This window comes from Panulirus ornatus, chromosome 29 (assembly GCF_036320965.1).
Source record: "Panulirus ornatus isolate Po-2019 chromosome 29, ASM3632096v1, whole genome shotgun sequence".
NCBI classification, from domain to species: Eukaryota; Metazoa; Arthropoda; class Malacostraca; order Decapoda; family Palinuridae; genus Panulirus; species Panulirus ornatus.
This window is the reverse complement of record NC_092252.1, coordinates 24,733,904-24,750,223: the sequence shown is the minus strand read 5'-3', so window position 1 is coordinate 24,750,223 and position 16,320 is coordinate 24,733,904. Positions and strand designations below refer to the sequence as shown.

The window sequence follows — 16,320 nt, the reverse complement described above, 5'->3', positions numbered from 1 at the left end:
ATTGTAGCTTCTGTAAGACTGGTTCATAAGGGATTATGGTAGCTTCTGTAACACTGGTTCACAAGCTTCTAATTCAGCTTCCGTAACACTGGTCCACCAGGTTCTATGATAGCTTGTAACACTGGTTCACAAGGTTCTACGTTAGTTTCTATAACACTGGTTCACAAGGGTTTATGGTAGTTTCTGTAACACTGGTTCACAAGGGTTTATGGTAGCTCCTGTAACACTGGTTCACAAGGGTTTATGGTAGTTTCTGTAACACTGGTTCACAAGGGTTTACGGTAGCTTCTGTAACACTGGTTCACAAGGGTTTACGGTAGCTTCTGTAACACTGGTTCACAAGGGTTTATGGTAGTTTCTGTAACACTGGTTCACAAAATGGTAGCTCCTGTAACACTGGTTCACAAGGGTTTACGGTAGCTCCTGTAACACTGGTTCACAAGGGTTTATGGTAGCTCCTGTAACACTGGTTCACAAGGGTTTACGGTAGCTTCTGTAACACTGGTTCACAAGGGTTTACGGTAGCTCCTGTAACACTGGTTCACAAGGGTTTACGGTAGCTCCTGTAACACTGGTTCACAAGGGTTTATGGTAGCTCCTGTAACACTGGTTCACAAGGGTTTATGGTAGCTTCTGTAACACTGGTTCACAAGGGTTTACGGTAGCTTCTGTAACACTGGTTCACATGGTTCTGTGATAAGTTTTATACAGTGGTTCGCAAGGTACTGTTTACCTCTGCACCCTGTATTCTGTACGTTAATGTCAGAGGTCTAGTGTAATATTCAGAAGGCCAACACCGTCTTGTTCAGTGACTGTATGATCACAGATGGTCTTTCGTATCCGTCCTAACTAAACTTAGATAGACTCCTGACGGGACTGGTAGTTACAATTTGGCATTGCTAATTGTGTATTACGGGGAGGGAGCTTTACACTCGTGTTGCCCCGTCTCTTGTGTATGTGTACCACACTCACACACACACACACACACACACACACACACACACTTAACCTAAGCCAGGGAAGGATGAACACCTGGGTCAAGTGTATTGTACTGTCGGAAACATCGCAAAATCTGTGTTTACCTTACACATAACGAGGTCATTGTTCACGTCTATAAGACTAATTCTACACATTCACTGTGTTGCTCATTACTTTTCTTCCTTATTATCAACGCTATACAGACACTAGTCATATTCCTATCACAAAGCATTTAATGATACTGTCACACACGACCCTCGCAACTATATCAACAATGTGCTATATCTTCTTACGAGCTTTCTCTCTTCATCCAAGTAGCTTTTTTACATGTCTTACGTCTTTACACATATGCACATGAATATATATATATATATATATATATATATATATATATATATATATATATATATATATATATATATATATATATATATATATATTCCTATGAGTCCACGGGGAAAATGAAACACGAAAAGTTCCCAAGTGCACTTTCGTGTAATAATCACATCATCAGAGGAGACACAAGAGAGAAATATAACAGTCAGTTGATATACATCGAAGAGACGAAGCTAGGACGCCATTTGGTAAACATGTGATTGTCCAAAACATACAACGAGCGTTCATAAACTTATCATTTTACAAATCTTATCAACAATAAAGTTATCTAATTTCTACAGACCACCACTAATATTAAGATTATAATTCTTTGTGTATTTAATAATAGAAGATTCAATGATATTTCTCTTGGTAATAGAGTTAGAGTTAACAACTGAGATGGCGTTACTCCAGTCAATACAATGATCATAGTTTTTAAGATAATTAAACAAGGCATTTGATTCTTGTCCTGTTCTTATACTATATTTATGTTGCTTAAGTCTAACAGAAAGATCCTTACCAGTCTGAACAACATAAAATTTATCACAGTTTCCACAAGGAACTTTATAGTTGCAACCAAGAGATAGATAGAGTGATAGAGTGTAAGAAAGTAAATTCTAGATTGATATGGGTAAAACTGAATGTTGATGGAGAGAGATGGGTGATTATTGGTGCGTATGTACCTGGGCATGAGAAGAAAGATCATGAGAGGCAAGTGTTTTGGGAGCAGCTGAATGAGCGTGTTAGCGGTTTTGATGCACAAGACCGGGTTATAGTGATGGGTGATTTGAATGCAAAGGTGAGTAATGTGGCAGTTGAGGGAATAATTGGTATACACGGGGTGTTCAGTGTTGTAAATGGAAATGGTGAAGAGCTTGTAGATTTATGTGCCGAAAAAGGACTGGTGATTGGGAATACTTGGTTTAAAAAGCGAGATATGCATAAGTATACGTATGTAATTAGGAGAGATGGCCAGAGAGCGTTACTGGATTACGTGTTAATTGATAGGCGCGTGAAAGAGAGACTTTTGGATGTTAATGTGCTGAGAGGTGCAACTGGAGGGATGTCTGATCATTAGCTTGTGGAGGCTAAGGTGAAGATTTGTAAGGGTTTTCAGAAAAGAAGAGAGAATGTTGGGGTGAAGAGAGTGGTGAGAGTAAGTGAGCTTGGGAAGAAGACTTGTGTGAGGAAGTACCAGGAAAGACTGAGTACAGAATGGAAAAAGGTAAGAACAAAGGACGTAAGGGGAGTGGGGGAGGAATGGGATGTATTTAGGGAATCAGTGATGGCTTGCGCAAAAGATGCTCGTGGCATGAGAAGCGTGGGAGGTAGGTTGATTAGAAAGGGTAGTGAGTGGTGAGATGAAGAAGTAAGATTATTAGTGAAAAAGAAGAGAGATGCATTTGGACGATTTTTGCAGGGAAAAAATGCAAATGAGTGGGAGATGTATAAAAGAAAGAGGCAGGAGATCAAGAGAAAGGTGCAAGAGGTGAAAAAGAAGGCAAATGAGAGTTGGGGTGAGAGAGTATCATTAAATTTTAGGGAGAATAAAAAGATGTTTTGGAAGGAAGTAAATAAAGTGCGTAAGACAAGGGAGCAAATGGGAACTTCAGTGAAGGGGGCAAATGGGGAGGTGATAACAAGTAGTGGTGATGTGAGAAGGAGATGGAGTGAGTATTTTGAAGGTTTGTTGAATGTGTTTGATGATAGAGTGGCAGATATAAGGTGTTTTGGTCGAGGTGGTGTGCAAAGTGAGAGGGTTAGGGAAAATGATTTGGTAAACAGAGAAGAGGTAGTAAAAGCTTTGCGGAAGATGAAAGCCGGCAAGGCAGCAGGTTTGGATGGTATTGCAGTGGAATTCATTAAAAAAGGGGGGGTGACTGTATTGTTGACTGGTTGGTAAGGTTATTAATGTATATATGATTAATGATGAGGTGCCTGAGGATTGGCGGAATGCTTGCATAGTGCCATTGTACAAAGGCAAAGGGGATAAGAGTGAGTACTCCAATTACAGAGGTATAAGTTTGTTGAGTATTCCTGGTGAATTATATGGGAGGGTATTTATTGAGAGGGTGAAGGCATGTACAGAGCATCAGATTGGGGAAGAGCAGTGTGGTTTCAGAAGTGGTAGAGGATGTGTGGATCAGGTGTTTGCTTTGAAGAATGTATGTGAGAAATACTTAGAAAAGTAAATGGATTTGTATGTAGCATTTATGGATCTGGAGAAGGCATATGATAGAGTTGATAGAGATGCTCTGTGGAAGGTATTAAGAATATATGTTGTGGAAGGCAAGTTGTTAGAAGCAGTGAAAAGTTTTTATCGAGGATGTAAGGCATGTGTACGCGTAGGAAGAGAGGAAAGTGATTGGTTTTCAGTGAATGTAGGTTTGCGGCAGGGGTGTGTGATGTCTCCATGGTTGTTTAATTTGTTTATGGATGGGGTTGTTAGGGAGGTGAATGCAAGAGTTTTGGAAAGAGGGGCAAGTGTGCAGCCTGTTGTGGATGAGAGAGCTTGGGAAGTGAGTCAGTTGTTGTTCGCTAATGATACATCGCTGGTGGCTGATTCATGTGAGAAACTGCAGAAGCTGGTGACTGAGTTTGGTAAAGTGTGTGAAAGAAGAAAGTTAAGAGCAAATGTGAATAAGAGCAAGGTTATTAGGTACAGTAGGGTTGAGGGTCAAGTCAATTGGGAAGTAAGTTTGAATGGAGAAAAACTGGAGGAAGTAAAGTCTTTCAGATATCTGGGAGTGGATCTGGCAGCGGATGGAACCATGGAAGCGGAAGTGAATCATAGGGCGGGGGAGGGGGCGAAGATTCTGGGAGCCTTGAAGAATGTTTGGAACGCGAGAACACTATCTCGGAAAGCAAAAATGGGTATGTTTGAAGGAATAGTGGTTCCAACAATGCTGTATGGTTGCGAGGCGTGGACTATGGATAGAGTTGTGCGCAGGAGGGTGGATGTGCTGGAAATGAGATGTTTGAGGACAATATGTGGTGTGAGGTGGTTTCATCGAGTAAGTAACGTAAGGGTAAGAGAGATGTGTGGAAATAAAAAGAGCGTGGTTGAGAGAGCAGAAGAGGGTGTTTTGAAATGGTTTGGGCACATGGAGAGAATGAGTGAGGAAAGATTGACCAAGAGGATATATGTGTCGGAGGTGGAGGGAACGAGGAGAAGTGGGAAACCAAATTGGAGGTGGAAAGATGGAGTGAAAAAGATTTTGTGTGATCGGGGCCTGAACATGCAGGAGGGTGAAAGGAGGGCAAGGAATAGAGTGAATTGGATCGATGTGGTATACCGGGGTTGAAGTGCTGTCAGTGGATTGAATCAGGGCATGTGAAGCGTCTGGGGTAAACCATGGAAAGCTGTGTAGGTATGTATTTTTGCGTGTGTGGACGTGTATGTATATACATGTGTATGGGGGTGGGTTGGGCCATTTCTTTCGTCTGTTTCCCTGCGCTACCTCGCAAACGCGGGAGACAGCGACAAAGCAAAAAAAAAAATATATATATATATATATATATATATATATATATATATATATATATATATATATATATATATATATATATATATATATATATATGTATATATATATATTTTTTTTTTTTTGATGGTATTGCAGTGGAATTTATTAAAAAAGGGGGTGACTGTATTGTTGACTGGTTGGTAAGGTTATTTAATGTATGTATGACTCATTGCTACTCCTTCCTTTGACAAGAGCAAAGGAAGGAGTAGCAATACTCCTGAAACAGGAGATGTGGGAGTATGTGATAGAATGTAAGAAAGTAAATTCTCGATTAATATGGGTAAAATTGAAAGTTGATGGAGAGAGGTGGGTGATTATTGGTGCATATGCACCTGGGCATGAGAAGAAAGATCATGAGAGGCAAGTGTTTTGGGAGCAGCTAAATGAGTGTGTTAGCGGTTTTGATGCACGAGACCGGGTTATAGTGATGGGTGATTTGAATGCAAAGGTGAGTAATGTGGCAGTTGAGGGAATAATTGGTATGCATGGGGTGTTCAGTGTTGTAAATGGAAATGGTGAAGAGCTTGTAGATTTATGTGCTGAAAAAGGAGTGATGATTGGGAATACCTGGTTTAAAAAGCGAGATATACATAAGTATACTTATGTAAGTAGGAGAGATGGCCAGAGAGCGTTATTGGATTACGTGTTAATTGACAGGCGTGCGAAAGAGAGACTTTTGGATGTCAATGTGCTGAGAGGTGCAACTGGAGGGATGTCTGATCATTATCTTGTGGAGGCTAAGGTGAAGATTAGTATGGGTTTTCAGAAAAGAAGAGTGAATGTTGGGGTGAAGAAGGTGGTGAGAGTAAGTGAGCTTGGGAAGGAGACCTGTGTGAAGAAGTATCAGGAGAGACTGTGTACAGAATGGAAAAAGGTGAGAACAATGGAAGTAAGGGGAGTGGGGGAGGAATGGGATGTATTTAGGGAATCAGTGATGGATTGCGCAAAAGATGCTTGTGGCATGAGAAGAGTGGGAGGTGGGCTGTTTAGAAAGGGTAGTGAGTGGTGGGATGAAGAAGTAAGAGTATTAGTGAAAGAGAAGAGAGAGGTATTTGGACGATTTTTGCAGGGAAAAAATGCAATTGAGTGGGAGAAGTATAAAAGAAAGAGACAGGAGGTCAAGAGAAAGGTGCAAGAGGTGAAAAAAAGGGCAAATGAGAGTTGGGGTGAGAGACTATCAGTAAATTTTAGGGAGAATAAAAAGATGTTCTGGAAGGAGGTAAATAGGGTGCGTAAGACAAGGGAGCAAATGGGAACTTCAGTGAAGGGCGTAAATGGGGAGGTGATAACAAGTAGTGGTGATGTGAGAAGGAGATGGAATGAGTATTTTGAAGGTTTGTTGAATGTGTCTGATGACAGAGTGGCAGATATAGGGTGTTTGGGTCGAGGTGGTGTGCAAAGTGAGAGGGTTAGGGAAAATGATTTGGTAAACAGAGAAGAGGTAGTAAAAGCTTTGCGGAAGATGAAAGCCGGCAAGGCAGCAGGTTTGGATGGTATTGCAGTGGAATTTATTAAAAAAGGGGGTGACTGTATTGTTGACTGGTTGGTAAGGTTATTTAATGTATGTATGACTCATGGTGAGGTGCCTGAGGATTGGCGGAATGCGTGCATAGTGCCATTGTACAAAGGCAAAGGGGATAAGAGTGAGTGCTCAAATTACAGAGGTATAAGTTTGTTGAGTATTCCTGGTAAATTATATGGGAGGGTATTGATTGAGAGGGTGAAGGCATGTACAGAGCATCAGATTGGGGAAGAGCAGTGTGGTTTCAGAAGTGGTAGAGGATGTGTGGATCAGGTGTTTGCTTTGAAGAATGTATGTGAGAAATACTTAGAAAAGCAAATGGATTTGTATGTAGCATTTATGGATCTGGAGAAGGCATATGATAGAGTTGATAGAGATGCTCTGTGGAAGGTATTAAGAATATATGGTGTGGGAGGCAAGTTGTTAGAAGCAGTGAAAAGTTTTTATCGAGGATGTAAGGCATGTGTACGTGTAGGAAGAGAGGAAAGTGATTGGTTCTCAGTGAATGTAGGTTTGCGGCAGGGGTGTGTGATGTCTCCATGGTTGTTTAATTTGTTTATGGATGGGGTTGTTAGGGAGGTAAATGCAAGAGTCTTGGAAAGAGGGGCAAGTATGAAGTCTGTTGGGGATGAGAGAGCTTGGGAAGTGAGTCAGTTGTTGTTCGCTGATGATACAGCGCTGGTGGCGGATTCATGTGAGAAACTGCAGAAGCTGGTGACGGAGTTTGGTAAAGTGTGTGGAAGAAGAAAGTTAAGAGTAAATGTGAATAAGAGCAAGGTTATTAGGTACAGTAGGGTTGAGGGTCAAGTCAATTGGGAGGTGAGTTTGAATGGAGAATAACTGGAGGAAGTGAAGTGTTTTAGATATCTGGGAGTGGATCTGTCAGCGGATGGAACCATGGAAGCGGAAGTGGATCATAGGGTGGGGGAGGGGGCGAAAATTTTGGGAGCCTTGAAAAATGTGTGGAAGTCGAGAACATTATCCCGGAAAGAAAAAATGGGTATGTTTGAAGGAATAGTAGTTCCAACAATGTTGTATGGTTGCGAGGCGTGGGCTATGGATAGAGTTGTGCGCAGGAGGATGGATGTGCTGGAAATGAGATGTTTGAGGACAATGTGTGGTGTGAGGTGGTTTGATCGAGTAAGTAACGTAAGGGTAAGAGAGATGTGTGGAAATAAAAAGAGCGTGGTTGAGAGAGCAGAAGAGGGTGTTTTGAAATGGTTTGGGCACATGGAGAGAATGAGTGAGGAAAGATTGACCAAGAGGATATATGTGTCGGAGGTGGGGGGAACGAGGAGAAGAGGGAGACCAAATTGGAGGTGGAAAGATGGAGTGAAAAGGATTTTGTGTGATCGGGGCCTGAACATGCAGGAGGGTGAAAGGAGGGCAAGGAATAGAGTGAATTGGAGCGATGTGGTATACAGGGGTTGACGTGCTGTCAGTGGATTGAATCAAGGCATGTGAAGCGTCCGGGGTAAACCAAGGAAAGCTGTGTAGGTATGTATATTTGCGTGTGTGGACGTGTGTATGTACATGTGTATGGGGGGGGTTGGGCCATTTCTTTCGTCTGTTTCCTTGCGCTGCCTCGCAAACGCGGGAGACAGCGACAAAGTATAAAAAAAAAAAAAAAAAAAAAAAAAATGACTCATGGTGAGGTGCCTGAGGATTGGCGGAATGCGTGCATAGTGCCATTGTACAAAGGCAAAGGGGATAAGAGTGAGTGCTCAAATTACAGAGGTATAAGTTTGTTGAGTATTCCTGGTAAATTATATGGGAGGATATTGATTGAGAGGGTGAAGGCATGTACAGAGCATCAGATTGGGGAAGAGCAGTGTGGTTTCAGAAGTGGTAGAGGATGTGTGGATCAGGTGTTTGCTTTGAAGAATGTATGTGAGAAATACTTAGAAAAGCAAATGGATTTGTATGTAGCATTTATGGATCTGGAGAAGGCATATGATAGAGTTGATAGAGATGCTCTGTGGAAGGTATTAAGAATATATGGTGTGGGAGGAAAGTTGTTAGAAGCAGTGAAAAGTTTTTATCGAGGATGTAAGGCATGTGTACGTGTAGGAAGAGAGGAAAGTGATATATATATATATATATATATATTCATTTTTTTTTATTATACTTTGTCGCTGTCTCCCGCGTTTGCGAGGTATATATATATATATATATATATATATATATATATATATATATATATATATATATATATATATATATATATATATATATATATATATATATGTATATATATATATATATATATATATATATATATATATATATATATATATATATATATATTTATTGGGGTAGCATGACATCCTGTACAGCATGATGTATGCCCCATGCAGTATATGTCCTGAGCTGAATAAATCCTGCATAGTATGGTACATGTCGTGCGCAGCATGATATACGTGCTCAGCAACACAGCTGTGCCGCTCCTTTGCAACGTGAGGTAAGCCTCCGTGTTGCACGGCTCTGTGTTCTTTGCAACACCAGTACATTTAACCCACCAGGGATAAAACACACCGTCCCAAGATCACCATCTAGGAACACCTCCCCTGTTAGCAACACGTCCCTCCTGCGTCAGCCGCCCCCAGAGTGCTTCAGGTCACGGTAATTGTTCAGTGTGAACTCCTCTTCAGCAGATGTGGCCGCCACTCTCACCCTGTAGGATCAGAAGAGATCAGTCAGTCACTGCTGGCAATCTCGTTTCTCAAGAACTTCAACGTCAGGAGAAAGGGTATATTTGACATACGGTGAAAATCAGTCATATGAACCAAAAAGGGATAATAATGGAATGCAGGCGAGAACAACAGTTTTATATATCAAGCAAGACGTGATGTGAGCGCTTCACGCCAGCCCTGCCATTTTGACTAAATTTCGTCGTAGTTCCATAAGGAAGTACTCTCCTACATGGTCTGGAGAAACTTGGCATAAATGACTCCGAAGAAAAACGCTCAAGTCGTTTGATTTATGAAGCGTTATCTCACCAGGAGCAGTAGAGAAGAATAAGAACTTACAGTTATCATAGAGAAAAAAGGTAAATGAGTGAATCATGATAATGAAAGTGTACGAAGAAATCTTCATTCCACTATGTTGCACCTTTCATGTCACGCACACTACCCTGGCAGACTCCAGGAAAACCAGTTTTAAACTCATCACTTCCACCTCACCCTCGATCGTCTCTGATTTACTCAACTAACAAAGTTTCGCTGGAAGGCACGCTCCATCCTTTCAATCCTCGACATTTCCACTCTTATCCTTCTCATTCCTGTTCCTGGTCCCATATCATCTACAACAGAGTACTAACCAACATAACGCTGCCATATGCACATAAATTCTTTCTTATGTGCCTATTGGCCAGCCGGTAGTAGAAACAACGGAACTATGAATCCAAACCACGAGTACGGACATGAACGCAACCCTAAAACACACCCACTTGGGCAGTCGCGGGTGTCCATCCCAACCATCTTCGGAAAAGAATTGAAAAAAAAAGTTCGTAAACATAAACGAAGTCAATATCGTGGCACTTGGGAGAATTAATAAAACCCAGTGACATAGCTACTGTGGGAAACAGAACACACCATATAAACTGCAAACTCCTGCGCCACACACTAACCTTCCTAGGTTTGGTGATGCAACCCTGGCTGGCCTGTACGTACAGCTTCTGTCATCTCTCGGAGGGTTAAAACCTACACTTGGTAAAGTCCCCGACACCCACACATCTCGCCTTCAAACCACTCACGTTGGAGCTACAAAGGTTATGAATTCGCCACTGACTTAAAACACCTTTTCATAAAAAAATGAAAAACATCAACGACAAAACCAACTGGGGACCAATCAAAGGAAATAGCACAAAGGGTATGGCAGAAATTAGAAGGCTTTGGGGACATACTAAATATAAAGCCAAGACCTCGTCAACTGGACGAATATGGAAAAAATTTGTTTCCCCACATAGACTGAAGGCGCTAACGGAAACACTAGACAACCATTGCAATACACAACGAACAACGCTTGCCTTACATTACTTTTTCTTCCCCAAACCAACAACCAACATCAACCCCACGCAAACATCCCCAGTCTGTCTTGAGATAATCTGTAAACAAGTCAGCAAAAACACGCATTCAAGTGTCCACACATCTCACTATAACGTACACCATATATCTGCTCACCTGGACACCCATTAGAAAATGTGTTGAGGGAGTCTGCCTACCTAGTGACACGACGCACCCCGGCCATTCTCCTCCGTCTGGTTACCCTCTCTGCCTCCAACAGCATTTCTGGCCCTGGAATCATCCAGTCGCTCGTGCCCGAGGAGTGCTTGCTGCCGGTATAGAAGTAAACTTATCATACCTCACTTGTCAGCACAGCACACTACAATATTAGTGGATAATTAGGGGGATAATTAAGCGGAAGTGGGAGACGGGCCGTCTGAAGACATGGTCTGGACTAGGCTAAGCTTAACCTGGCAGATCTTTGAAATAAAACAAGACTCAGGAAATATTTATACATTTAGGTTACTAGGGCTGTAGACTGTTGACTGGAACATTACATTGTACGTCCAGAGTGACACGACCTCTGCCATATAAGCTCCAGTAAGCTAGAGACACCTCCACCGTGAATGATTTCACCTGTCATGACTGCAGCAAAAGAATGTTTACATTTGCTAATCTCTATGAATTAATGAAAGTTACTGGTAAATTTACATAAAGTGTACATTGCTATCCATTTCAGCTCGTAATTGTACATTCTAATCTATAGGTTACTAAATGAATGTTGAATGCATGATATTCAGAGGAAAAATATGCATTACGCGTTGTGGTGTTTGCGGTGTTCAGCACGATACGACGAGCCTGCCAGAGATCCGGCAAATCTGTTTTCTATGATACCAAAATCCTCTGGTATTCGTGTATCAGATGGTAATGCACTAGTATGGCTGACTCTTCACAGTCATGCTGGAATCTTGATGGCTTTAGAGTGGGTGATCAAACATCCATTCAGGCTAAGACCTGCACAAGTTGGGGAGAACTCGACACAGCATCGAGAAGCCCAGAGGTTCTTGACTCTTTCAGCCACTGAGCATCAAACCAAGCCTTCCGAGCCGGTTTTGCGCCCAACGCATAGGCTGTGCTTGTGCTTGCTATCTATTGCATACAATTTTGCAGAAACAGTGTGCAAAATGAGTTCATCTGATAGTCTGAGAGGCAGCCTGGAGAGGGGAATGTAGTGTAGTAAAAAGAAGTGTGAAACAGAAGAGGAAAACTTGTCTCTATTTGGTTATCATTATCACTATCATTATCATTATCATTATTATTATTTTTATTATTATTACCATTATTATTATTATTATTATCATTATTGTTATCATCATCATCACTATCATGACCATTATTATCATTAAGCGAACAAATTTCTACGCATTATCTTTCCTTCTTTGTTATTTCTGTTTTCTGATCATACCTGTGAAGAATGCATTAATGAGGAAACTGTGTAGACAGGAACTTTCAACTGGAGACGTTATGTAACATGAAGTTATAGGAAACGAGGCTACAACAGTTGTCGTCGTCTTCGGTGATCTTTATCATTCATAATTATGATATTAAGCTAAAATATCGTTATCATTATTTGTATTCTTACCACACTAATCCATCAGTTTCTGTCCTCCTCCATTATCAGATACAGCCTCGGTAGGTATGCTGTATTGTGTTGCGTGTCATGTGTTCCTTCGTATTCTTGATCTCATTTGTATGCAAGATGCATATCTAGGATATGAAGTTCCTTCTTCCCCTAACTTCTGTTCGCACTGAGACAAATGGCGCGTCAACTGAGTAAAAAACAGAACCAATGTGACCAATCGTCTCGGCCTACGTGCACCACCAGCTCAAGCTAGGCTGCAGAGTTCCTCACGTCTTGTGCCACCAGCGCTTGAGGACACAACTCAACACCAGCAATCTGGTGATCCTTCCCTGTGTCTTGGCTGTATACCTTTTTAACCTCAGAAACTTTAACTGATATCTGAAGACACATGAATGATCACCCTGATATGGTTACGTTATCGATCTCTCAGACTCCGTGGACGCAATGGGCAGTTGTATAAATGTAACCTTAACATATTGAGAACTGAATAGAATATTACGGCCAAAAAGATGAAATAAACCTTGTAACTTGGTGAGTAGTTTCCCTTCTACACATACCTTGTGGGTGCGATTTCAGATAAATATAGACTGAATATGGTACAGTTTGAACGCCATCCTTCCGAGGATGGCGCTCAGGTGTGTAACCAAAATACTGCTAAGATCAAGGCTGTGGGGTAGCAAGTGTGAGTGAGAGTTATCGTCATGGCCTTCAGAGCTCCGGGTTCGGTCAGATGAGCAGTACGGTTGTCCACATACACATCCAGTGTGTACGTCTCTGTCCATCTTGTGGACTAATGCCAGCCACAGGACAACCTGGCTGACCCAGTGACTCGGGTCACATGAGACCTCATATGTTCCAATGATCCCATACAACACCACAAACCTACCAGAGACCTTGCCTATCGGAGACCATCACCTGCCGCAGATCACCGTCTGTCGGAGACGTCGCCTAACGGAGACCATCACCTGCAAGAAACCCCACCTGCAGGAGACGTCGCCTACCGTAAACCTTGCTAGACAGTGACCCCCGACTGCCGAAGTCCCCCTCCTACCGGAGACTCCATCAGTTTACCGGAGACCACCACCTGCCGGAGACCTCGCCTACCATGAGACATCCTCCCCCTCCCTACTGCCAGGCAGGATTATACACTTAAAGCTCAGCTCGGTCATCTGCAAGACGGTCTACAGCTCAAGTTAAACAAATGTATAACTTTCAAGTGTCTCTTTTCTCCTTGTATATATATCCGCCCCAGAGGATACATACAAGACATACATATGCGACACTGCTTGACACGAAGCAAGATATTTGCCTTCCATTTAAATTCTATAAAAACTTTTCTGGTTATTACATGTACAGCGAGTTTGTACTTTTCCCTTAAATGCCACAGCCTTTTTGCGTACTTCTTAAGATGGATGTGCTTTTTGGGGAACTTTTCGACAGAGATCTTATGCTCAAACTTCGATTTGTAAACTTTCGGACAAATACGTTATACGAATCTCTCGTTTAAAGTCACGTGCCGCTCGACTTAAACATCTTGATTTCGAAGGAAGTGAGAGGCAAAGCTAGATAACCCGTAACACTAATGTCATGTCATCATCTGACAGAATCATTCAGGAGGTTAGGAAGAATGACGTACGTGTTTACTTTAAAAAGTTAATTATCAACATTAAATATGATGATGCATCCTTCTTTCCCCGACCAGCTCAGCTGTGGAATTCTCTTCCTTCATCTGTCTTTCCTTCTTCCTATAGCCTTCCTTCTTTTGAGTCAGGTCTACAGACACCTGCCGGCGGAGCCATGATTAATTTCCATTTTCTTTACAACTTTTCTCTTTCAATCGAGATGGCACTGTCGGTCACTATATAAAGTGAACAAAAACGATCGAGTCAAAACTGTTCACCGTTTGAATTCGACTTTTCAGGATTAAGGTTTATGGGAGGCGAGGCATGTGTCATGAAGCACCAGTCATGAGGGGGTAAGGCATCTATTGCGGGAAATGAGGCACCTGTCGGGAGATGAGGGACTTGTTGCGGGAGATGAGGCACTTATCATGAAAGATGAGGTAGTCATCAAAGATGAGGCAACTGTTACGAAAGAATGAGGAGAAATGAGGCATTGGTCATGAGAGATAATGTATCTCATTATCTGTAAGTAAAACACTATTTTTCAATAGCTGGGGGAATGAACGTTATGGCTTAATACTTAACTGAGGCTTCGACTTACCAGTAATGAGACAATGGACACCCAACCAGATACAGGATTTGCCAGTCTTCGTCCAGGATCTCAAAATTGTCTTGCGCCTGGCTGTCGCTGAGGCTGGTGGCGTGTGCGATGCTGTCACTGAGGCTGGTGGCGTGTGCGATGCTGTCACTGAGGCTGGTGGCGTGTGCGATGCTGGCGCTGAGGCTGGTGGCGTGTGCGATGCTGTCAATGAGGCTGGTGGCGTGTGCGATGCTGGCGCTGAGGTTGGTGGCGTGTGCGATGCTGGCGCTGAGGCTGGTGGCGTGTGCGATGCTGGCGCTGAGGTTGGTGGCGTGTGCGATGCTGGCGCTGAGGTTACAAGCGGAGGAGGTGGTGTGGGAGTAGATGTCGTTGAGGTTGTTGAGGCGGGCCTGCGCAGTGAGGCTGCGGGAGTAGGGTCGGACTCTGAGCCTTATGACGCCCTTGTACAGCTCCTTCACTTCCTGATCGTCCGTCCCCAAACACTGTGAAGAAGACTGTCGTTATGAAAGTCCGTCCATAATCATAGAACGCTATCTAAAATGTTGAGGCAAGGTGTTGTGCTGGCACCCGAGGTAACAGCTGGGCGCCTGAAATAGATTCAGCAAGATTTTCAGGACAAAAACTTGTAGCAGTTGAGTGGCCGGCCGCTGATGGCCAGGTGTAGTGCATACTGACCTTGCTCATCGTGAGACACGAACCACGAACAAGACCCCCGTCAACCGAACCCTCCCTTCATCATAACGGGGTTCGACAATGATTATGATACAACCACAAGTTAAACATCTCAATACTAACACTCTCCATCTAAACCCACCAGGCATATAAACATCTCAATACTAACACTCTCCATCTAAACCCACCAGGCATATTAACATCTCAATACTAACACTCTCCATCTAAACCCACCAGGCATATAAACATCTCAATACTCACTCCGCATTAAACCAACACACTAACACCAATAACCTCTAAACTCTCATCAACCACTAAAATTCAAACTACCTCTCATCTAAACCACATTAACCTCATCTAATTCCCTCCACCAGGCATAAATCTCATACAAATCTATCTAACCACAGATATAAACTCAATCTAACACTCTCCATCTAAACCCACCAGGATATAACATCTCAATACAACTCTCTCTAAACCACCAGCATAAAACATCAATAACACTCTCCATCTAAACCACCGCATATAAACATCTCATACTACACTCTCCATCTAAACCACCAGATATAAACACTCATACTAACACTCTCCATCTAACCACCAGGCATATAACATCCAATACAACACTCTCATCTAACCACAGCATATAAACATCTCATACTAACACTCCCATCTAACCCCAGGCATATAAACTCTCAATACTAACACTCCCACTAAACACACATAAACACTCTACAACCCACAAAACACCAATAACATCTCAATCTAAACCCCATAACTAACCCACTTAAAATCCAACAAACTTCAATCTAAACAGCATTATTAAACACACTTATAAACACCACATAACTCCATAAACACCTATAAACACCACTAACATCTCAACAACCTATAAACCAATATAAACATCTCATCTAACACCCATAAAACACCAATATAACTCTCATCTAACCCCACTAAACCCACATAACATCTCATCAACACCTATAAACACCACAATAACATTCAACTAAACCCCATTAAACCCAGCTAACATCATCTACCCCACTAAAACACAATAACATCTTAACCCCATCTAAACACCACTAAACTCTCATCTAACACCACACAGTATAAACATCTCAATAACACTCTCCAGCTAAAACCCCACCATTAAACACCAATATAAACCTCATCTAACCACCCATAAACCCAAATAACATCTCATCTAACCCACTTAAACCAAACAAACTCATCTACCACCACATAAACCCAGCTAAATCTAAACCCCAGGGCATATAAACATCTCAATACTAACACTCTCCATCTAAACCCACCAGGCATATAAACATCTCAATACTAACACTCTCCATCTAAACCCACCAGGCATATAATCAT

General features: G+C 42.1%; 1 protein-coding gene across 1 annotated transcript in view; it reads right to left on the bottom strand.

The window, feature by feature from the left end:
* Window positions 1-8,728: 8,728 nt before the first annotated feature.
* LOC139758207 (protein O-linked-mannose beta-1,2-N-acetylglucosaminyltransferase 1-like) overlaps window positions 8,729-16,320 on the bottom strand; it is a 221,241-nt gene continuing 213,649 nt past the window's right edge. Inside the window, exons 14-17 of the mRNA XM_071679450.1 lie at window positions 14,594-14,753; window positions 14,272-14,341; window positions 10,625-10,735; window positions 8,729-9,076 (exon numbers count right to left, since the gene is read on the bottom strand). Of these exons, the coding sequence (XP_071535551.1) occupies window positions 8,995-9,076; window positions 10,625-10,735; window positions 14,272-14,341; window positions 14,594-14,753 (423 nt within the window). The 3' untranslated portion in view covers window positions 8,729-8,994. The remainder of the gene's footprint in view (window positions 9,077-10,624; window positions 10,736-14,271; window positions 14,342-14,593; window positions 14,754-16,320) is intronic.